This window comes from Heloderma suspectum, chromosome 17 (genome assembly GCF_057233095.1).
Source record: "Heloderma suspectum isolate Gila_16-S chromosome 17, 16-S_ref, whole genome shotgun sequence".
In the NCBI taxonomy this organism is placed as follows: domain Eukaryota; kingdom Metazoa; phylum Chordata; class Lepidosauria; order Squamata; family Helodermatidae; genus Heloderma; species Heloderma suspectum.
This window is the reverse complement of record NC_139474.1, coordinates 5,203,827-5,225,893: the sequence shown is the minus strand read 5'-3', so window position 1 is coordinate 5,225,893 and position 22,067 is coordinate 5,203,827. Positions and strand designations below refer to the sequence as shown.

Sequence of the window (22,067 nt, the reverse complement as noted above, 5' to 3'; positions counted from 1 at the left end):
CTGTAGCTTTGGGCTGCAAAGGCAACGTTGGCCAGTAAATTGTCTTATTATGACATGCAAACAAAAAAATGATTCTCTCTGCATCAGACCAGATGGACTTTTTTTTCCTTCAAAAAATGGATCTAAAAACTTGGGACGAATTTGGGAAAAGAGTGGGCAATAAAACAGATAATGAGGCAGATCCTCTGCTTTGCCATGCGACAAGGGCAAAGTCTGGAAGCCAAGGGCGTTTTATTTCACAGAGTGGCTGGGTGACCAGCCAGATGGGCGATTAATAAATAAATTAAATAAACAAACAAATAAATATTAAAACACCCTTCCAAAACGGCTGTTTTCATCTGCTGCATCCTTAGTTGTGTTAAAGCTGGTCTGAGACAGGGATTAGAAACAAGAGTCAAGTAGCTTTCACATTCAAAGTTAATCTTGGTCTTTGCAAACCAGGGTGCTATGTGGAAACTGCACAAAGGTCCAATTGGGGAGAGACGCTCTCTCAGTGATTTCTGCTTGAGAGGGTGGTGGTGGTCCTAGAGGCGGTTGAGTCTCCCCTTCTGATTTCGTGTTGACTCTGTCGCTCTTGGCTTCGTCACAGATACTGGATCTCGGCGTTCCCAGCGGAGTTTGACCTCAACCCAGAGTTGGCAGAGCAGATCAAGGAGCTGAAGGAACTCCTGGGCCGGGAAGGGAATCAGCGTCACAGCAGCCTCATTGACATAGAGAGCGTGTAGGTAAACAGCAGTAGGGGAGCCCTCCACAACTGTCCGTCCCGTCTCCCTGAGGCCTCCGTTGGCTTTGTTTGTGGCACGGGTGCAGAACCTCTTTCTGCCCGAGGGCTGAATTCCATTTCAAAGAAGCTCTGGGGGGCTGCATTCCAGTGGTGGGCGGGGCCAGAGGCAAAAGGGGCAGAGCCAAAATTATGAAAGATACCAACATATTTTCGCTTCAAGCACTTACTGCCAGGAATGAAGCTTTAGGAGAGGCGTTTCAACCTTTTAGAATGGCGGAGAAAAACTGCACAAAGGCTGGGAAACTCAAATGACTGGCGGTCGGGGGAAAGGGGGTAGGGCCTGGAGAAGGGGTGTGGCATTCTGGGGAACTCTGGAGGGCTGGATTTGGCCCCCAAGTTTGAGGTTCTGCACTCCTGGTTTATGGGTTACATTCTGGGAAGGGGTTGGATGCCATTCTGGTGTGCCAACCTCTGGCTGTGAATCTGGCCTTTTTGATGTGCACAAGAACAGCGTGTGCTGCCCTCTGCCCTGGAACGTCTTTTTTCAATCCCTGAGCTTGGCTCCGGGATGTGTAAGACAGTCCTAATAAAGAAGGGCGTGGCTCAGAGCATGTGCGGGCTGCCTTTCCCGAAGCAGCACCTTCTTGGTGGTGGCTCCCTCTTTGTGGCATCTGCATCTTGAGGCAGGCCTGCCAGGATCATACACCAGTAAGTGGAGTTCCGGAAGCTGAGGAATGCTTTGGTTACGGTGACCCATGGCTGATGCTGCAACCGCAGCTCTTACGGGTTGATTTCTAATGAGTTGATTTACGTCAATGGCGGCTGTGAAGAGGCCCCTTTACACAATATTATAGCCGTAAATGGCCTATTTAGACCTTTTACGCCTGGAACGTTGTGTAAAGGGGCCCCTTTACCGCCGCCTTTTATGTAAAATCAGCCTGTACGGAAACGGCCGAGCCGCCATTTTGCTCAGAATAGTGGCTCAGCCGAGCAGCAGGGCCCGCCCCGCCTGTCCGCCGCTGCATGCCCTGAGTCGGGCAGTCCCGCCTGTCCCGCCCCGCCTGTCCGCCGCTGCATGCACTGAGTCGGGCAGTCTGCAGACTGCAGTCCAGGGGGCATGGACCCGGCTGCCATCCCCAGTGTGGAATTCCTGTAACCTGCCAGCAAGGCCTGTTTTGTGGGGAAGGTTGTAAGGTGGGGGAGTTATACATCTTTAAAAGAAACAAGATTCCCCCCGCCCCATGTAATAATTGGAACTAGCCCTGCAGCATCCGGGATACAGGACCAAACTGCCAGGCAGGCCTAAGCCCCAGGACCTTTTTCTTTAGTAGCCAGCCACCTTTCACACATCCCAGCTTCAGGCTGACCTCTTCTGTCCCTTCCAGCCCTACGTACAAGTGGAAGAGGCAAGTCACACAACGCCAGCCCTTGGCGCAGAAAAAGCGCAAGACGTCGCTGCTTTTCGACCACTTGGAGTCGGGAGAGCTGGCAGAGCATCTCACCCACCTGGAGTACCGCTCCTTCAGCAAAATCCTGGTGAGAAAGGTGGCAGTGGGGGAGCATGTGTGTGTTGGGTGGAGGGTGTGTGTGTGTTAAAGACCGACGAGCAACCCGGCGCAGGCTGATAGCTCCGGCTTCAGTGGGGCGGTGGATCCATTTTGGGTTTTACTCAGAACCAGTCGGACCGCTACAGGAGCTATCCAAGGTGCTGAACCTACTTTGGGGATAGAACTCAGCACCGCCTGTAGAGTTCTAGCTGGTTCTGACTAAACCCCAGAGTGGATTCACAGCTCTACCAAAATCAGAGTGGCCAGGTGCCACTGGAACAATCTCAGCTTCTTCCCAGCTGCCCTTTACCCTTTTGCTCTTTACCTGAAACTAGTATTCCGCAAGACATGTCCCCAAGGCTCAGACCTGGTTTAGGGCCCCCAGCTAGCACCCCTGAGGCATTTAAAGGGGACATCCTTGACTCCGGACCCTCAAAACTGTGCTGGCTGCAGGTTTTGGAGGGTGCTTGGGCAAGTGATCCAAGCTCCATGGCCCCCTCCTTCAGTGAAACTACCTTCCCATCACTGCTGTCCCCAGTTGCTCTTGTCCCTCCTCTTCCTCATCATGGCTGCCGCTTGCTTGCTTGGCAGGCGGAGAGCCAGGGAGCAAGCAGGCCATGGCACCCCCTGCTCCTCCTTCGGACCACCTCCGTCGTCTGGGCCAGACCGAGAGGCAGGTGAACAAGCCAGTTGCAATGAGGAAGAGGAGGAGCGACTCCAGGGGGCTCTTGCCAATGTGCTCCTGCAGGGGGGTGGGCCCTCGGCAAGTGCCCAGACATGCCTACCCTTGACGCCATCCCTGCCACCAAATCCCTGAGGCAGGCTCTGATGGTTGTCACCACTCCCAGTTAGGGATGCTGGAGAAATTCGAGACAGATTAAAATGAGCTCGGATTTCTAAGAATCCAACTTGCGGAATCCGCTGCGGAGCAACCCCCTCAGGCCCTGCGGAGTCCGTAGACTTTCGGATTATTTTTTTACTTTCCCGAAATTTACGCATATAAATCCGTAGAAAAATACGTACGTTTCTGTCGAGGAAATGCAGAATGGAATAGGGGACAATACACTAACTGTTACGCGCTGGGGTAAATTACTTAAATCCTTACGTAAATCCTTATGTAAATATTTCCGTATTTTTCCGCATGACGAAAAAAATACATTCGCATCCATCTGTGGGCGGATGACAGAACAAAAGGCACCTGACAATCCGCAGAACACAGATGGAGCGGATTTTACACAGTCTGTACATCCCTACTCCTAGTACAAGGGTTCAGGAACTTCAACAACTATCAGTGGTGATTTCACTGTTGTTAATATATTTATGCCCACATTCACCTGGCTGCACCTTGGCCCCAAGGGTTGTGATTCTTCCGTGGTTTGGGGTGTGAAAGGAATATAGGCAGCTCCCATAGACCAGGTCAGACTCTTTGTCCATCTACACCAGCATTGCCAACTCTGACTGGCAGTGGTACTTCATAGGCAGAAAAAGGTCTTTCCTTTCTCTGCTATCCGAGATCATTTGAACTGGAGATGCCAGAGGTTGAACCTGCGACTAAGAATGTGTGAATGGGCTAGAAATGTTGGAGAAATTGCTTTGCGGGGTGGAGTTTGATGAGTTTTCCTAGGCTCCCACCCCGGACTTCATTTCAGTTCATGCTGCAGCGCCTGACTTAATCTGCAGCGGGTCGGGCCCCTTTGCAGATTTTCTGGAAATTTCCTGCATTTTGGAGGGAAGGTTCTGTAATTTGTGCCAGTGCCTGAGCAACGGCACAAATAACACCCGAACTTGGGCAAATCATGGCTGAATTCATGCCAATAATGATCGAGTTCATGCCAATAATGACTGAATTTGCACAAAATCTGGCCAAATTTATGTGATCTGCAGAAATTCGGCCGTAATTTCTGCAAATTGCAGAAGCTTTCCCCAACAAAAAAAATGTGCAAAAAAGTTCCTGGAGTTTAGGGAACACCCTGCAGCTCACAGACCGAAATCAAGTCGCAGATGCTGTGGAACTCTGTTGAGCCAAAAAACAGCTGGATTTCCCAGCGAAGGGCATCCCTAGAATGAGCAAAGCTAGAGTGTGCCGAACTTCTCAGCTTTCCACCTCGAAGCCCATTTTGGTTCATGCTTCTCCCCTCAATCCCTTCCCCAGTTCCAGGACTATCACAGTTTTGTCATGCACGGCTGCACGGTGGACAACCCAATCTTAGAGCGATTCATCACCCTCTTCAACAGTGTCTCCCAGTGGGTGCAGCTTATGGTGCTCAGCAAGCCCACCGCTCAGCAGCGAGCCCAGGTCATCACCCGCTTCGTCATGGTGGCTCAGGTGAGGAGCGGCGGGGCAGTGGTCCATTTGGAAGGGCAGGCCCTCATCATGACGGTCCCCAGAGCCACGCCCCCAAGGAGAGTCCAAAAATTGCAGGCAGCTGCGTTGATCCATATCAACAAACCAGTTCTGTCAGTTTCCATCTCCACTGGGAGCAGGTCTTTGGTAAAACAAATGGGTCTGAATTTCCCAGTCAAGACCAAGCCACCCCAAAATACTTTGTATCACAAAAGGGAACAATAGATTGCTGCTAGGAAAATCTGTTTTCAGAGGGAGCTCAGAGGGAGCAGGGAAGTCCGAGGGTGGTGGCAGATAGTGCCAGCGTCCCTGCTGATAAAGAAATGTCAGGGCTCCGTCCCTGCGAGCCCTGCCTCCACGACACCCTTGCTAAGGAGCAGCGACGGCTGGAACTCCCCAACTTTTGGCAGCCTTTCGGAGGTTTCCACCTCTTTTCCTCCCCTTACTTTGAGGGATGCTTGGAAAGAAAATGTGCAATCTTCAGTCCTATCAATAAAAATATTATTTCGACTGCCTTGTGCTAAGTCAGATGATTTGCCCATTTAGCCCACTATGTTCTGCTCAGACTGGCAGCAGGGTCTCGATCAGAGAATGTTCTTTGCCATCACCTGGTACTGGATCCACTCTACAAGAGATGCCAGAGGCATGGAACTGGGGCTCTTCTTGATGCCTTATGACAGATCAGAATATTTGTCCACCTAGTCCTCTGTTGTCTGCTCTGACGGGCAGTCGCTCTGCACGGTCTCGGGGAGAGTTCTTCCACATCACTTGCACCTTGATTCTTTTGCACCTGGAGATGCAGTAACCCTGATCCAGCATTTTACGCCCTCCTGTTCTAATGCCCTTTCAATCCAAGCCCTGCCCCCTGGAGGAATTATTATTATTATTATTATTATTATTATTATTATTATATTGATTTATATCCCACCTTTTCCCCAATACTGGGACTCAAGGCGGCCTTACAACGTTAAAACTGCTACAATTAAAACCTATAAATAGAAATATAAATACAACTGTATAAAAGTTAAAAATCTCTGAAGGTGCTGTGGCTCGGATGGGGAACCTCCACGGGCCGCATTAGGCCCGCAGTCCAGAGGTTCCCCTCCCCTAATAGAACCTTTGCGGCATCCGCAGGTTGGATTCAGACAAATCCAAACTCGCTTGAATCCGTTGCAGATTTCTCTGACATCCCCAGTGATTGGGCAGGCTGGTAGGGAGAAGGCGCTTTATGAAATATCCTGGATTAGCCCAGCCTTCTCCAAACTTGGCACCCTAGGATGATGGGCATTGTAGTCCAACCCATTTGGCAGGCATCAGGTTGGGGCAGTCTGGTTTAGGCCGAGCAGGAAGCATGGATTTCAAGAAGTGGGAGAGTCCATTCACCATCAGCGATCACAAGTCAGTGTGGTGTAGTGAGCTGGTGTGGCGTAGAGGTTAGAGTGTCGGACTATGACTGGGGAGACCTGGGTTCTAATCCCTGTTCGGCCATGATGCTCATTGAGTGGCTCTGGGCCTGTCACCGACTCTCGGCCTAACCGACCTCACAGGGTTGTTGTGAGGATAAAATGGAGAGGAGGACCACCACGTACGCCGCCTGGGCCAGAGGAAAAGAAAGGCGGGATGCAAATGTTATAACAACATTAATATGTATCCAACGAAACCACGAGGCTGGGCCTGACCAGGCATGTCCCCCTCTGCTGTTCCTTCTCCTCCTGGCCCATGCCGGGCCCCTGACCTGCCTGCCCTACTGTGCCCACAGAGGCTGCTCCAGTTGCAGAACTTCAACACCTTGATGGCCGTGGTGGGCGGGCTCAGCCACAGTTCCATCTCCCGCCTCAAGGAGACGCACAGCTTCGTCAGCCCCGAGACCACCAAGGTAGGTGAAGGAAGGGCCGTGGCTGCAGTGAGAAGGAGTGTGTGCAGCAGTGGTGGCGGGCAGGTCAGGGGGAAGGCACAACCTGGTGCAGGCCCCAGATTTTAGAGAACATAGCAACATCGGAAGCTGCCTTATACAGAGTCAGACCCTGGGTCCATCTAGCCCAGTGTTGTCGACACTGATGGGCAGCAGCAGCTCTCCAGGGTTTCAGGCAGGAGTTTCTCTAGACCTACCTGGAGAAACTCCCAGGTATTGAACCTTCTGCATGTCAAGCTGGTTTTCTACCACTGGGCTACAATCCCTCCCATGGAACGTAGGAAACTGTCTCATACAAGTCCTGACTACTTGTCCATATAGCTCTATCATGTCTACTCTGACTGGCAGCATCTCTCCAAGGACTCCGGCAGGCATCTTTCCCAGCCCTCCTGTCTGAGATCCTCTTAAGTGGAGATGACCAGGGAAGGAACCCGGGACCTCCTGCATGCAAAGCGGGGGCTCTACCGCTGAACTACATAGGAACATCGGAAGCTGCCTTAGACTGAGTCAGACCCTGGGTCCACCTAGCACAGTATTGTTGACACTGACTGGCAGCAGCTCTCCCAGGTTTCAGGCAGGAATGTCTCCAGTCCTACCTGGAGATGCCGGGGATTGGACCAGGGACTTTCTGCATCCAAAGCAGATGCTCTACCATTGAGCTATGGTCCTTTCCAGATGGCCCTTGGGTAAGATGCCCTCTGACTCTGTTTTCCTGCTCACCTTTGTCACTGCTGCTGGTCTGTCTGGATCCAGCCCACACCACCTCCCAGGGAGAGATGGTAAGATGTGTAGAGGGGTTACAGTTCCTTCTCCTGCTGCTTGTTTCATTTTAGAGGACAGGTGAACAGGCAGCAGTGACAAGGAAGAGGAAAAGCAGCAGTAGGGCCAGGAAACTCTGGGGGTCAGCTGTGGACCCCCTACGAAGGCATGGATCTCAGCAGGGGCCCAATGGTGCTGCCCCCTTAGAGAACCTAGATGCAGGGAAGGAGAAGACAGGAGAGTGGGAATTGTGAAGGGTGCTGGTGTTTGGTTTTAAGTGTGCTGTGCGAGAGACTGGCTAGACCAGCTTTCCTTGATCTTGTGGCCCCCCAGATGTGTTAGACTCCAACTCCCATCATTCCCACCAGCTGGGAATGATGGGAGTTGGAGTCCAACACCTTTGGGGGCACCAGGTCGGGGAAGGCTGTCCTAGAGACCTTCTCTTTCCCAGTGCCCAACTGCCTGTGGCTCCACTGTGCATCAAAGCTTTGCTTCCAGATCTCCTTAGCTCTCATTTGAGAATAAAAGCAAGCGGCTAGACCTCATGGGAAGGGGCTAACCTCCCTAGAGGCAGGCCTTTTGTGCTGTGTGTCTGTCCTTCAAATCCTTTGTGTGTGTGTGTGTGTGTAAATAAGGCTCATAACCCTAAAGAGGCTGTTTCTCCTGCTGCTGATCTCTTTGCGTTCATCCCCTGGCATCTTTTTTCAGGTGTGGGAATCGCTACTTGAGCTGCTGTCGTCAGCGGGGAACTACAGCCATTACCGGCGGCGCTTTGCGGAGTGCGTGGGGTTCAAGTTCCCCATCCTGGGCGTCCACCTCAAGGACCTGGTCGCGGTGCACGTGGCGCTCCCTGACTGGCTTGATCGCGCCCACACGTGCCTGAACGGGAACAAGATGCAGCAGCTGTTTAGCATCCTCAGTGACCTGGCCATGGTGCAAAGCATCCGGCCCCCATTCGAGGCCAACCCTGACCTTCTGAATCTGCTCATGGTACGATTTCCTCCTGCCACCACGCAGTCTCCCTGTCCCCTGCTCCCTTCACTTTGGAAAAACGCACGCAAAGACGCCTTAATCAATGAGACAAGAATGTGTCCATTTCAACGATGTGCACATATGCACAGATTTCCATGCCAAAAGAAAAAGCCCACAAATCTGACATGGACTTGAGTCAGAACGAGGACTCAAGCAGGCAACTTCGGGTGGTCCAGGGGCTAATTTCCCCCTGGACCTGTAGTGGGCCGCATGCCCACCAGCGGCAAAAAGTAGGGAGGAAAAGTATGCTTTTGCTGCCAGAATTCAGCAGCAAACTGCTACGGCACGTTAGAGCAAACAAACTGAGCTTGAAAACAAGCTCAGTTTGTCTATTCTAATAAGGGATGTATGAGAAATTTGTTTCAGTTTGTTTTCAGAAATTTGTTTCAGTTTGTTTTCAGAAATTTGTTTCAGGTTGTTTTCAGAAATTTGCTTCAGTTTGTTTTCAGAAATTTGTTTCAGGTTGTTTTCAGAAATTTGCTTCAGTTTGTTTTCAGAAATTTGCTTCAGTTTGTTTTCAGAAATTTGTTTCAGTTTGTTTTTGATCAGGATTTGACCCAGTTCACACCTTCCAGCCTGAACACGGACGCAACTTATGGTCGAAGTTCATACACGTCCAAGCTTGCAGTGTGATTTGCGGCCCCCCCCAAATGCGTTTGACAGCAAGCGTACCTTTGAAAAACGCGCATGAAAAATGCCTACTTTTGAAAAATGCGCATGAAAATGCGTACTTCTGGAGAACACACATGAAAATGCGTATTTGTGCACATTTTGAAAAATGTGCACAAATATGCTTTAATCAATGGGAGACGAATGTGCACATTTCGAAGATGCGCACAGTTGATGTGTAGAGATGCGCAGATTTTCATGCCAAAAGAAGAAAGCAAAGATTGCAACCTGGTATGGACTCGAGTCAGAATGAGCTTTAAATTGGAATTCGGGGAGCCGTGGTGGCTCAGGTTTTGCTAATTTGCTAGTTCTGAGCCTCTGCAGCCGCTACTGAGCCGCTGCGGAGACTTAGAATGGACTACTTTAGCTTGTTTTCAAGCGAAATGTATGTGCTCTAAGCCGCTGCAGCGGTTTGCCACCAACATTCATGAGGGGAGGTTCTGTTGGTGGTTCTCCTTCCAAGCTCTGACTTTGTGGTGCTTGTGGCAGGTCTCCCTGGACCAGTACCAGACGGAAGAGGAGATCTATCAGCTCTCTCTGCAACGGGAGCCCCGAAACAAGTCTACGGTAAGCATGTGAGGTTTGTGACTCTGGCGTGTGGACATTGGGAAGGGGCCCTACTTGAGGCAGTTGGCCTCTTTTGTCCACCAGGCCGCCTTGCAATTTTAATCCTGGGGCATAGCCATAAAATGTGTGTTCACTGCCACGGAGCAGCCCTGGGATGCGCAAGTGGTAAAACAGAAGCTCAAGTGGAGTCCATTTTCCTTGCTGCCATGTAACTGCAACCAGGGATGGAAAGTGTGTGTGTGAGGTTGATGTCCAGGTGAGAGGGTATGAGTTCTCCCTCAATCCCAGATGTGCTGGGGCTGGGCTGCAGTTACTGAGTGGCAAGGGGGAAAGACACGCTCTGCACATGCTCAGAGACACACTCTCCTCTTTTATTACTCCTGCATGGATTAAAGCAGGGGTCCCCAACGTGGCGACCACGGGCACCTCCAACGGCACTTGTGAAGGGGTCCCAAACGTGGCGCTGTGGGTACCCCCCCAAATCCCCCCCCATTGATTTAATAGATGTACATGGATTTGTTATATATCCATAGCACTGAATCAATATGAAATGCATACAACTTTCTAGCAATTATACATGGGCTTCAACAAAAGTGGACCAAATATCCAAATAAGAATCCATTCGAAGGTGGCGTCTATATGCCACTCGTTCAAATACTGAAAGCGTTGTAAGGTCCTCGGTCCATTGCATTATAGTGGGCGAGTGTTTATCCTTCCCATGTTGTGATATCAGTCTTTTAGCTGTCAAAAGGGTGCAGAGAATCCATTTACGCCGACCATTTGTTAATTTCCATGAAGCTGGGAAATGATTTAAAGGAGTGTGTACATCAGTGGATATTAAAGACTGTTCCAGTACAAAGCCTTCCTGCAAAAAGAAAAAACTAATGGATGTTCCCAAAACATATGTTTAAAAGAAGCCTTAGTTGTATTGCACCACCAGCAATTAGCTGAATTAGACAATCCCTTATATTAAAGAGACGTTGCGGTGTCCAAGAGACACAATGCAAACGTTTTTGCTGAATAAGGCACAGCCTAAGATCCACAGGTGCGATTTGGAAGATGCCAAAGTGGTGATCAGCTGACTAAGCAGTTTGTGGTGGTGCCCATAGCAGTGTCTCAAACTCCCAAATGTGCCCACAGGTCCAAAAAAGTGGGGGACCCCTGGATTAGCGGCTTGGCACTGAAAGAAGGCTCGGTGGGAGAGTCCTGCTTCAAAATCAGCCCCGGGTTTCCTCTTTGCCTGTCTGTTTCCTCACCCATTCCTTCCCCTTCCTCTCATGTTAGCATTCATGCTGTCTGCTATCTTCTTTGGCAGGCTTTTGGCCACAGAAGTGCCTCCCCCACCCCATGGCTGAGGGGATTAATTCCAAGGGGAGGCTAATGCAGGAATGGTGGGGCCCGAATTATCCTGAATTATCCTTTCTTCACAGCCTGTTCCAGGCTTCCTCCCTGGGGGATACGTTTCCTGTTGTCAGGGAATGGAGCAGCTGCATGCAACTGTGCATTTGAGATCAGACACTGCTCCTTCCGCTTTTCCTCCTCCTGCCCTCTGTTCCATCTCCCCCACCCCAGTGGGGAGGAAGATGGGATCTCTGTAAGAGAGGCTGGCACAGTGCTGAGCAGCAGTTGTTCTACAGTCCACTCTGCAAGAGTACAGAGAACAGAATGGCCAGTGGAGGTTTAGCATGATGCAGTCGCTGGAGCATTAAGCTTGGATGGGGCCGGCCCTACCATAAGGCAGAATGGAACAGTCGCTCCAGGCGTCAGATGCTGGGAGGCGGCAGCAAGGTGTTGGAGGAGAGAGCCGTGAGCCGCGCCTTGCGCCCCCTAAGCTGGCCTGCTGCTTCCAGGTGCAGTGCAGGATGCTAACCCATCTCCAGTACTGAAGTAAGATTCAGCTGGCTACTCTACATGGAATAGGAAGAGGTGCCATCTTGTTCTTCACCCGAGGCAGCAAAATGTCTTGGGCCGGCCCTCTTTGGATCTGGAAAAATCCAGGTTCAAGGGTAGCCCCATATAGCCAGAACTCTAAAGGAGCTATCCAAGGTGCTGAGCCTATTTGGGGGCTGGGGTTCAGCACCTTGGACAGCTCCCTTAGAGTTCTGGCTGGTTCTGACTGAAACCCAGAATAGATGCACAGCCCCACTGAAATTGGAGCCACCAGCCTCCACTGTATTAGACCCTGGATTTATGGTCTCATGGGGGCGAATTTTAGACAGCCACGTGTATTACTTCAGCGGTGAAACACACCACAAACCATGACCTTCTCCTCCCTGTACCGCCATTCCATTCTTCACAGCTGCTTCTACTCGCCTGATACGTTACGGCAAAAAACCAACCGACCAGCACAAAATCGTTTGCCAGCCCTGCTTTAAACACATCTTCTGAGCATGGGAAGTTTTGCATTTTTCAACAAATTTAAGTCGCAGCCTCACGACTGCAGGAATAAAAGGGATTTTGCTTCTGCTGCCCTGACGCTAAGCACATTTACTGGGGAACAACCAGTAAGCACCATTTCCTTGTAGAAAGGGATGATATATATTTTAAAGTCAAACAAATGAAACGAGCAACTGTAACTATGTACGTGCCCAGGTGACTGCCCACTGACTTCATATATTTTTTAAGAAACGAGAAGGGATGCTGCGGTGACCAGCATCAGAACCGGTGGGCTCTGACGCCCAGGCCAGCCCAGTTTCTGGCTTGGGGCCTGTTTGCTGCTGGCCCCATCAGCTTCTGCTCTCTGGGTGATCATGGGGGTGGGGGGAAGGTTGTGGAGTCCTGGATTTTGGTCCCAAGCGGCGGCCCGAGCTGTGCCACTGGGTGTTGTGAGGATAAAAGCATCCCTCTGTGCTCCTCGGAGGAAGGAGGGGCGTAACTGTGCAGTTAACAATAATTGGGGATGGAGGGAGGGGTCTCTTCCTTCTGTACCTTGCATATCAAACCCCGCACCACCCCAAAGACAGCTGCTTCTGACTCCGACAGGCACAGTCCCTTTGGTTCTGGCAAGCATGTGTTCCCCCCCTCCCCACCACTTTATTCTGTGTTCCAGCCTTCCAGCCCCACGTCCTCCACCCCACCACCCCAGCCCGTCATGATTGAGGAGTGGGCATCGGTGCCCAAACCCAAGCCAGACCAGGCAGTTGTGCGCAAACACATCGAGAAGATGGTTGAGGTAGGAGGCACAGGGTGGGGTGGGGATGGAGGGAGGCGTGGACAGTGAGGTCCTGGCACGCCATGGCTCGTGATGCGTCCTTCCCCAAGCTGGCATCGGCGAGATCTCTTGGAGTACAGCGCCCATAATCCCCAGCCATGCTGACTTTCCACACTTTGACGGGTGGGGATGATGGGGACGGACTTTCCACACCTTGTGTACATCCTTCTGGTGCCCACTCGGCCATGGAAACTCACTGGGGGACGTTGGGTCAGTCACTGACTCTCAACCCAACCTACCTCCCAGGGATGTTGTGAGGATAAAATGGAGAGAAGAAGGAGGATTTGAATGCTGCCTTGGGTACCTTAAGGAGGAAAAAAGGCAGGATATAAATGAAACAAACAAACAAATGATAGCTTTATGGGTGGGGAAGTGTCAATTCCTCCTCCCTCTCAACTCCCTTTCCTTTTGTGTCGTGTCTTATAGATTGTGAACCTGCAGGAAGGGGCTGTTTTATTTCTTACCTTTGTAAGCGCTGCTGCTGTTTCCAGTTGGGTGTTGACAATACTGTGCTAGATGGACAAACAGCACAGCAAAGGTGCAGAGCAGCGTGCTGTGTTCCTAAGGTCGGGAGGCAGTGTTCCACTTCGTCCTTCCTCCCCCGTCTCTTTTTCAGTCTGTCTTCCGGAACTTTGATGTGGATGGAGATGGGCACATTTCCCAGGAAGAGTTCAAGATCATCCGAAATAACTTCCCGTACCTGTGCAAATTTGGAGACCTGGATGAGAATCAGTAAGTGCCTGTCAGGAAGGGCCAACCTCCAGCCCCCATTCCTGCTTCGAATTATATTTTTAAAAAACCGCTTGTATCCCACCTTTTCGTTTCAGGCTAGAAGTGCCCAAGGCGGATTCTGCCAAAAACCTAAAAGCAATTCAGGTTGCAATCCTATGCCTGTTTAGACAGAAAAGAAGTCTTACAACTCCCAGCATTTCCTAGCCAGCTGGCTGGGGAATGCTGGGAGTTGTAGGACTTTCCCCCCCATCTAAACAGGCATAGGATTGTGCCTTGAAGGGCACATCTTGCGCCTTGAAGGGCACATCTTGCGCCTTGAAGGGCACATCTTTAACATGCACATTTAGAAATTCTTTCAAAGCAGCTTTATTCTTCCTCCCCCTCCCCTTCCTCTTCTTCCTCCCACTCCAGCAAGAAAAAAGGGAATGTTTGTTTTATAAAGGGGTATAATTCACACTGGATAGGTAATAGGTGGATATAGGGAAGAGTCCAGGCCTTGCACCATGAAATTATGCGGTACTTGGGCAGCAGGAAAAGGAAAATAAAGGCTAGAGGAAGGAAGCATTGTGAGGAGTGAGCAGCTCTTCCAGGCATACAAAGAGGCATAGCAAACATTCAGATGGGAGCAGGTTTGTATGGAATAGAATAAAGGCAAAGGGGAGACAAGGATTCAGTTACTGTCAGAGGTGTGGAAGTGGAGAGATTCAATACTCTTCAATACCTGGAGAGGAGTCAACCCTTAAAGGCGGCCTAAAATTCTTTTTAAATAAATCAAATAAAAATAAAAATACTGAGGACTAGAACCATGAAGTTGATGTGGAGCTTAAGAAAAAACCACTGTGGAGTCTTAAAGCAAGGGTAGGGAACCTCTGCAGATATTCTTTATTTACTGAATAGATTTATATGCCGCTTACCATATTTGCAAAATATCTCTAAGTGGTTTACAAGAAGATTTAAATATATTAAAATACATTGTGATATACATTAGAATACAATGAAAATACATAGTAATTGCTAAACATGTTTATATGAAACATCGATAAAAACATTAAAACCAGTCCAACACCATAATTAACAAATAAACTGGGCAGCACAACTGACTCACAGAGATCTGGCCCACTGGAGGTCCCCATCCAGCCCCTGCCCTTGTCTCTGATCAGATTCCCCCTCCTCTCTCCCACACTGCAAGCGAGGCTTTAAAAAACCATCACTGGTGAAAATGGAGGCTTTTAAATGCCTAATTGCTGTGTGGGGGGACATTTTCTGGGGTGTGTCACTGCTGGGGAAGGAAGGGCTAACCTTCCTGACACTGTAACCCCATCCCAAAAGTCACCCCCACAGCATTTCAGCTTTGAAGTAGCCTCCATTGGCACCTCTGTTGAAAATGGCCTCCATTGACGCCTCCGTTGAAAATAGCCTCCATTGGGCACCTCCATTTGAAATAACCTCCACTGGGCACCTCCATTTCAAACTGCCTCCATTGGGCACCTCCGTTTCAAATCGCCTCCATTGGGCACCACTGTTGAAAATAGCCTCCATTGGGCACCACTGTTGAAAATAGCCTCCATTGGGCACCACTGTTGAAAATAGCCTCCATTGGGCATCTCCATTGAAAATAGCCTCCATTGGGCACCTCCATTTGAAATAGCCTCCATTGGCATTGGAGGCTTTTTAAAAGTCTAGTTAAAGCAAGGCAGATGGGGGAGGGAAGAGTGTGTTATATATATATATATATGAGTGTGTGTGTGAGTGAATGGAATCTGGACAATCCAGCAGTGGGGTGGCCACACCCATTTTGGGTGGCAGTGCTACCCCAACCTATATTGCCATGCAGCCCACAACACACTTGCCCAGAACCAGTTCGGCCCTCCAGCTGAAAATGGTTCCCGTTTGTATCTTAAAGAGAGGAATAACTGAAGGGGTGGGAAGAGAAAGATGAGCTTAGCAAAGTTAAGAGGCTTGTGGCACCTTAAAGGAAGGATGCAGAACCTCTTTCAGGGCTGGATTGGAGAAGCCCTCAGAGGCCACATTCCTGTGGTGGGCAGTGCCAAAGGCAAAAGGGGGCAGGCCCCAAATACAAAAATACTAGCATAGTTTAACTTAAAGCTCTCCCTGCCAGGAACAAAGCTTTAGGAGAGGCATTTTAACCTTTGAGAATGGGGGAAAACTGCACAAAAGTGGGAAAGCCACCGACCGATTGGTGGTCAGGTGGAAAGGGGGCATGGCCATCTGGGGAACCCCAGCAAGCTGGATTTGGCCTCTCAGGCTGAACTTCCAAACCCCTGCCTTAAAGGTTACTGTGGGAGCTATGGCAGACCTGTTTGTGTTTTCGAGTCCGCTTTGCCAGATGCGCGAAGCGCTCCCCTCCGTGGGCCGCTGAGGTGAATGCTTCACCGCATCTGAGGAAGCAGATCCTAACCTCTCAACGTTCCTGCCGCAATCTTTGCAGGAACAAAGATTCTGTGCGTTTGCTGCCACTGACCAACAGGAAACGGTCCTCAGCAAAGCTGCTTTGGATCAGCAGGACGAGGGCAGCTCAGAGGCTTTTCCCGACATTCAAAATGGCATCTTTTCCGCTTACGGCCAACGTTTAATTTGAAAAAAAGGCGTTGACACATGCCTGAATCTGGGATGCGTGTGTGTGAGCGAGCGAGAGAGAGAGGGAAAGATGTGTGCAAAGGAACTGTGTGTTCTTCTGGCAGGCGTGGACGCAAAGCCCAAATATGTCATGGCTGCATACATCCCCTGGGAAAGGACCCAGGAGTCCTGGCTCTCAGCCTGGCCCACTCTTTGTATCCCACTGCGATTCTCCTCTGGGAGCAAGAGCAACAAGGCTGAAGTCCTGCTTTCCTCTCTTAGGCATCAAACGGCGACATTGCTCCTTATTTGGTGACGGTCTCTTGACTGCTGTTCTCGCAGCTGCTCCACTCCAGGACAGCCCCATAGCGAGCCATGGGGTGTTTCCTCTCGTATCTCGGTGGTTTCCGGTCGTTGCCGCTTCCCTCTAAGTGTGTGGGAGTAGGCAAGGGCCTGGTGTGGCTTCCTTAACTGTTTGTTCTCCTGTGCGCAAGGCACACAGTTTCATAGTTCTCAGACCCGACAGCCTAGTTTTCCCCTCCAGTCACACCTTTCTTAACCATAGAAGAAAGGCACTGGAGGGTTTTGCCTCAAGCATGCCTTGAAGCACAGTTCTGAGGCGTCAGCCCAAGCTGCAGCTACGGGTGAGAGAACTAAGGCCCCACTCCCACCTCAGCCCTGCGCTAAGGCTGCAGCTCAAAGCACTGTCGCTTCTCTTGGCCACGCAAAAAGCTGCCAGGCTGGCGTGTAAGAAAACGTCCGGTGGCTGGTTCTGACTGAAACCCAGAATGGATATATAGGCCTGCCAAAATCAGAGCCACCAGCCACCACTGCTATGTTTGCATTTATTCACTACATTTGCATTTGCTCCAAAGAGCTCAGCGTGGCATCCGTGGATTTCCAGGGCTGGTGAATTCCATAAATGTCTGGCCACCACTGAAAAGGCCCTGCCCCCTGGTATTGTCAATCTAGCATATCTCAGTGATGGAACGGAGAGCAGGGCCGTGAGCATTCGGCTTATAGCATGGGGAGGGTGTTTGGGGTGGAGGCGGTCCATCCAATAGGTCCCAACCATTTAGAGCTTTAAAGGTCAAAACTAGCAGTTTAAATCTGCTAGCAGGTCAAGATGCTTTTATTCAGTCAGGCCTTTCAGTCAGGGTGGTTCTCCTGGGTTGGTTGCTGTTTATTTGTTTTATTGTTGTGTTTTTCATGGTGCTTTTAATTTATTTGCTTTTATGACGGTTTTCATCACATTTTTGTTTCGATCTTGGTCTTACTGTTGTTAAACTCCTTGAGTCCTTTTTTTGGCACAGAAAGGCAGGATATAAATCTAATTAATTAATTAAATTGGGCCTGGAACTAAGCAGGTAGGAACATCTGGGACAAGGTGTCAACCCTCTTTCAGCCCGAGGGCCGAGAAGTTCTCGGGGGCCGCATGCCAGTGGTGGGCAGAGTCAAAGGCAAAAGGGGCGGGGCCGAAAATACCAGCATATGTTAACTTCAGGCTGTTACTGCCAGTAATGACGTCTTGGGAGAGATATTTCAGCCTTTCAGAATGGGGGAAAAGGTGCACAAGAGCTGGGAAACGACCTGGTGATTGGTGGTTGGGGGAAATGGGCAGAGCCAAGAGAAGGGGGCATGGCTGGATTTGGACTGCAGGTGGGTCGCATTTGGTCCTAGGCCTGAGATTCTGCCCCCCGAACTGGGAGATCTGGGAAGGGTGGTGCCCATGGCTGAGCCTTGCCCAAGTTGCATGCATCTTCTCCCCACTTTTAACGGGCCTCTCCGAAACGCAGGGATGGCTGCATCAGTCGGGAGGAGATGATCTCTTACTTCATGAAGTCCAGCATGGAGCTCAACGGCAAGATGGGCTTCATCCACAGCTTCCACGACACCACATTCCTGCGCCCTGTGGCGTGTCGTCACTGCAAGGGCCTGGTGAGTGTGTGTGTGTGTGGTGTGTGTGTGTCTCTCTCTGTGTGTCTCTGTGCGTGTCTGTCTGTCTGTGCCCGTCCGTGTGCATCTGTGTACATCTGCCTGTGTGCTTCTGTCTGTGGGTGTCTGCGCGTCTTTCTGTCTGTGCACATCTGTGCGCAGCTGTCTGTGTGCGTCTGTCTGTGTGTCTGTGTGTGTCTCTATATGTCTCTCTGTGCGTGACCGTGTGTGTGTCCGTCTGTGCGCGCGCGTGCATGTCTGTGTGTCTCTGTGCACGCACATCTGTCTGTGTGTGCATCTGTGCGTTTGTGTGTGCGTGTGTCTCTCTGTGTGTGTCTGTATCTTTGTGTGTCTGCCTGTGTACCTGTGGGTCTGCATTAGGGAGCAGCGTTCACGCGCGTAAGAATGTCAGAACTGCCCCTCTGGGCCGCACCCCCAAAGCCCTTGTGCTCCAGCACTCTGCTCCCAACCACTGGCTGCTCTCGGGTTTCTCGAGTGGAACATGAAGGTGTGCAGACTGGGAACACATTCCTTGGCCACCTGCTCCTCGTGTGTCCAAGTCAGCACAAGCAGACTGTTCCTTGCTCTTGCGGTGAAATCTTCCCATGAACGTTGGAACCGGGAAAAATTGGGCAACTGCCACAGGCTTGGGGAGGGCAGAGCCCCAGCTTCATGTGCAGAAGGTCCCAGATTCAACCCTGAGCAGCTCTGGTTAAAACAGGAGCAGGAAGTAAAGGATTGGGAAGGCCCTTCTCTGCCTGAGACCCTGGAGAGCCAGTCAATATGGGGCTGGTGCAGATATGGGGAACCGCTTTCAGCCCCAGGGCCCAATTCAGAGGAGCTCTTGGGGGCTGCATTCCAGTGGTGGGTGGGGCCAAAAATGCAAAACTTATCAGCATATTGTAGCTTACAGCTTTTATTGCCATTTACTAAGCCTTGGAATTCCTCTTCAAGAAAGTCGGAGATCTCAAGGGAACATTTTGTGCAAAGACGGGCATGATAAAGGACAAAGAAGGCAGGGACCTAACAGAAGCAGATGAGATTAAGAAGAGGTGGCAAGAATACACAGAAGAACTATACAGGAAAGATCTGAATGTCCCTGATAGCCATGATAGTGCGCTCACTGAACTTGAGCCGGACATCCTCGAGAGTGAAGTCAAGTGGGCCTTAGGAAGCATTAGTAACAACAAAGCTAGCGGAGATGACAGTCTTCCAGCTGAGCTATTTAAGATCCTAAAAGATTATGCTGTTAAAGTGCTGCATTCAATATGCCAACAAATCTGGAACACTCAACAGTGGCCACAAGACTGGAAAAGGTCAGTTTACATTCCAATTCCAAAGAAGGGCAACGCCAAAGAGTGTTCAAACTACCGCACAATTGCGCTCATTTCACATGCCAGCAAGGTGATGCTCAAAATCCTACAAGCTAGGCTTCAGCAGCATGTGAACCAAGAACTACCGGAAGTACAAGCGGGGTTTCGAAGAGGCAGAGGAACTAGAGATCAAATCGCCAACATTCTCTGGATCATGAAGAAAGCAAGGGAATTCCAGAAAAATGTCTATTTCTGCTTCATTGACTACGCTAAAGCCTTTGATTTTGTGGATCACAACAAACTGTGGCAAATTCTGAAAGAGATGGGAGTACCAGACCACCTTAACTGTCTCCTGAGAAACCTGTATGATGGTCAAGAAGCAACAGTAAGAACCGGACATGGAACAACCGATTGGTTCAAAATTGGGAAAGGAGTACGACAAGGCTGCATATTGTCACCCTGCTTATTTAACTTATATGCAGAGTACATCATGAGAAATGCCGGGTTGGAGGAATCACAGGTTTGAATTAAGATTGGCGGGAGAATTATCAACAACCTCAGATACGCAGATGATACCACCCTAATGGCAGAAAGCGAAGAGGATCTCAAGAGCCTCTTGTTGAGGGTGAAAGAGGAGAGTGCAAAAGCTGGTTTGAAACTCAACATTAAAAAAACAAAGATCATGGCATCTGGCCCTATCACTTCCTGGCATATGGAAGGGGAAGAAATGGAAGCAGTGACAGATTTTATTTTCTTGGGCTCCAAGATCACCGCAGACGGTGACTGTAGCCATGAAATTAAAAGACACTTGCTCCTTGGGAGGAAAGCTATGGCAAACCTAGACAGCATAGTAAGAAGCAGAGACATCACCTTGCTGACAAAGGTCCGTCTAATCAAAGCTATGGTTTTCCCAGTAGCAACGTATGGCTGTGAGAGCTGGACTATAAGGAAGGCTGAGCGCAGAAGAATTGATGCTTTCAAACTGTGGTGCTGGAGAAGACTCTTACGAGTCCCCTGGACTGCAAGAAGGTCCAATCAGTCAATCCTAAAGGAAATCAACCCTGACTGCTCATTGGAAGGACAGATACTGAAGCCGAAGCTGAAATATTTTGGCCACCTAATGCGAAGAGAAAACTCTCTGGAAAAGATCCTGATGCTGGGAAAGACTGAAGGCAAAAGGAGAAGGGGACGGCAGAGGATGAGATGGCTAGATAGCATCACCGATGCAATGAATATGGACTTGAGCACGCTCTGGGAGAGAGCGCAGGACAGGAAGGCCTGGCGTGCTATGGTCCATGGGGTCATGAAGAGTCGGACACGACTGAACGACTGAACAACAACAAGCCTTGGAAGAGGCATTTCAGCCTTTTAGAATGGGAGTGAAAACTGCTCAAAAGCTGGGAAGCCACCAAACAATCAGTGGCTGGGGGAATGGGGGTGTGGCCACTTGGGGAATCCTGGAGGGCTGGATTAGAACTGCAGGAGGGCTGGATGTGGCCCCTGAGCCTGAGGTTCCCCACCCCTGGCTAATAGGGCAAAAGTTCTGACCTGACCTGATATAAGGCAATTTCCTTGGGTAGAATCCAACTCAAGTGCTCTGTAGCGTAGACCCATTAAGATGAACGGGACTTAAGTTACTCATGGCTGCCTTAAATCCCATTCATTTCAATGGGTTTCCTCTAAGTAGGACTTGAGCTGGATTCTATCCCTTGTTCCCATACTTGGATAGGAGAACGTCCCAGGTGCCTCCTTCTTTCTGTTGCTTCCACACATTCTCTTTATTTAAATTGCTGGCAACGTTCCTGGCTATAGTGGTAGTTTGAGGGGAAATCTGGGTGGGCAGGATTTATTTATTTATTTCATTTATATCCCCCCTTTCTTCCATCATGGAACTCAAGGGGGCTACATGTGGTTCCCAGGGGGTCTCCCCTTGAAGCACTGACCGGGCCCAGACCTGCTTAGCTTCAGCATGGAGGCTGCCTCCCGTGCCTTCAGACCAGGCCCTGGGACCAAATGATCAAATTTGGCGAGTTAAATACCTAACATGGTGGTAAAAAAACTAAAACGAGCTCAGATGTAGGTTTTTGGGTTTTTTTTAAGTGATCTTTTCAGACTTAAGCTCTACCATTTTTCCCCATTCTGAATCTTCCTCAAAAATGTAAATAAATGTCTCCCTGGAATGCAGAGGGGCTTCTCTTGGGGTCACATCCAGGGCTACCAGGTGCAGTTGTTGTGTGGATTTGGGCATGATTGTCAAGCGAATGTGGTTTCCCACTGTGGTTAATGCTGGAACGAGCGTTACAGATAAGGACCCTGGTGTGGGAACAAAGACTGCTTGGATTGGGTATTACATGCCTCCTCATTCTTGTTCAAGTCTCTGGATTTCGAAAAGAACATTCTTACAAAAGGGCTTAAAAAAAATCTCCTAGTCCACCCCCTTATCAAGGCTTTTACTATTTCTTATTCTTTTCGCCTGTTCCTTTTTATACGTGTTTGAGTTTCTGCAGCAGGAATGCTTTCATTGTCATCTTGACATTTTGTTAACTGGATGTTTGGTTTTAGGGTTGAGCCCTCAAGATGTTATTCTTCGGGCAACTTTGAGGGCTTCTTCCTTCTGTTCCAATCACATACGTTAGCAAGCTTTTAAAACCGGGTAGGTCTCTTTGTCCCGCTGAAGAAGAGATCTGTGTAGTTCAGGCCTTGCGACCATATGTTACCAACACAGTGATCAAAATCCTAGGAACA

General features: G+C 49.9%; 1 protein-coding gene across 3 annotated transcripts in view; it reads left to right on the top strand.

Annotated features, from left to right (window-relative positions):
* The window catches only part of RASGRP2 (RAS guanyl releasing protein 2), a 46,451-nt gene that overhangs the window by 17,474 nt on the left and 6,910 nt on the right, over positions 1 to 22,067 (top strand). For all 3 annotated transcript variants that reach the window (XM_084824340.1, XM_084824341.1, XM_084824342.1), the window contains exons 5-13: positions 590 to 721; positions 2,110 to 2,260; positions 4,424 to 4,597; positions 6,375 to 6,491; positions 7,995 to 8,276; positions 9,477 to 9,554; positions 12,604 to 12,726; positions 13,382 to 13,497; positions 17,871 to 18,012. In XM_084824340.1, coding sequence (XP_084680466.1) covers positions 590 to 721; positions 2,110 to 2,260; positions 4,424 to 4,597; positions 6,375 to 6,491; positions 7,995 to 8,276; positions 9,477 to 9,554; positions 12,604 to 12,726; positions 13,382 to 13,497; positions 17,871 to 18,012 — 1,315 coding nt within the window. The remainder of the gene's footprint in view (positions 1 to 589; positions 722 to 2,109; positions 2,261 to 4,423; positions 4,598 to 6,374; positions 6,492 to 7,994; positions 8,277 to 9,476; positions 9,555 to 12,603; positions 12,727 to 13,381; positions 13,498 to 17,870; positions 18,013 to 22,067) is intronic.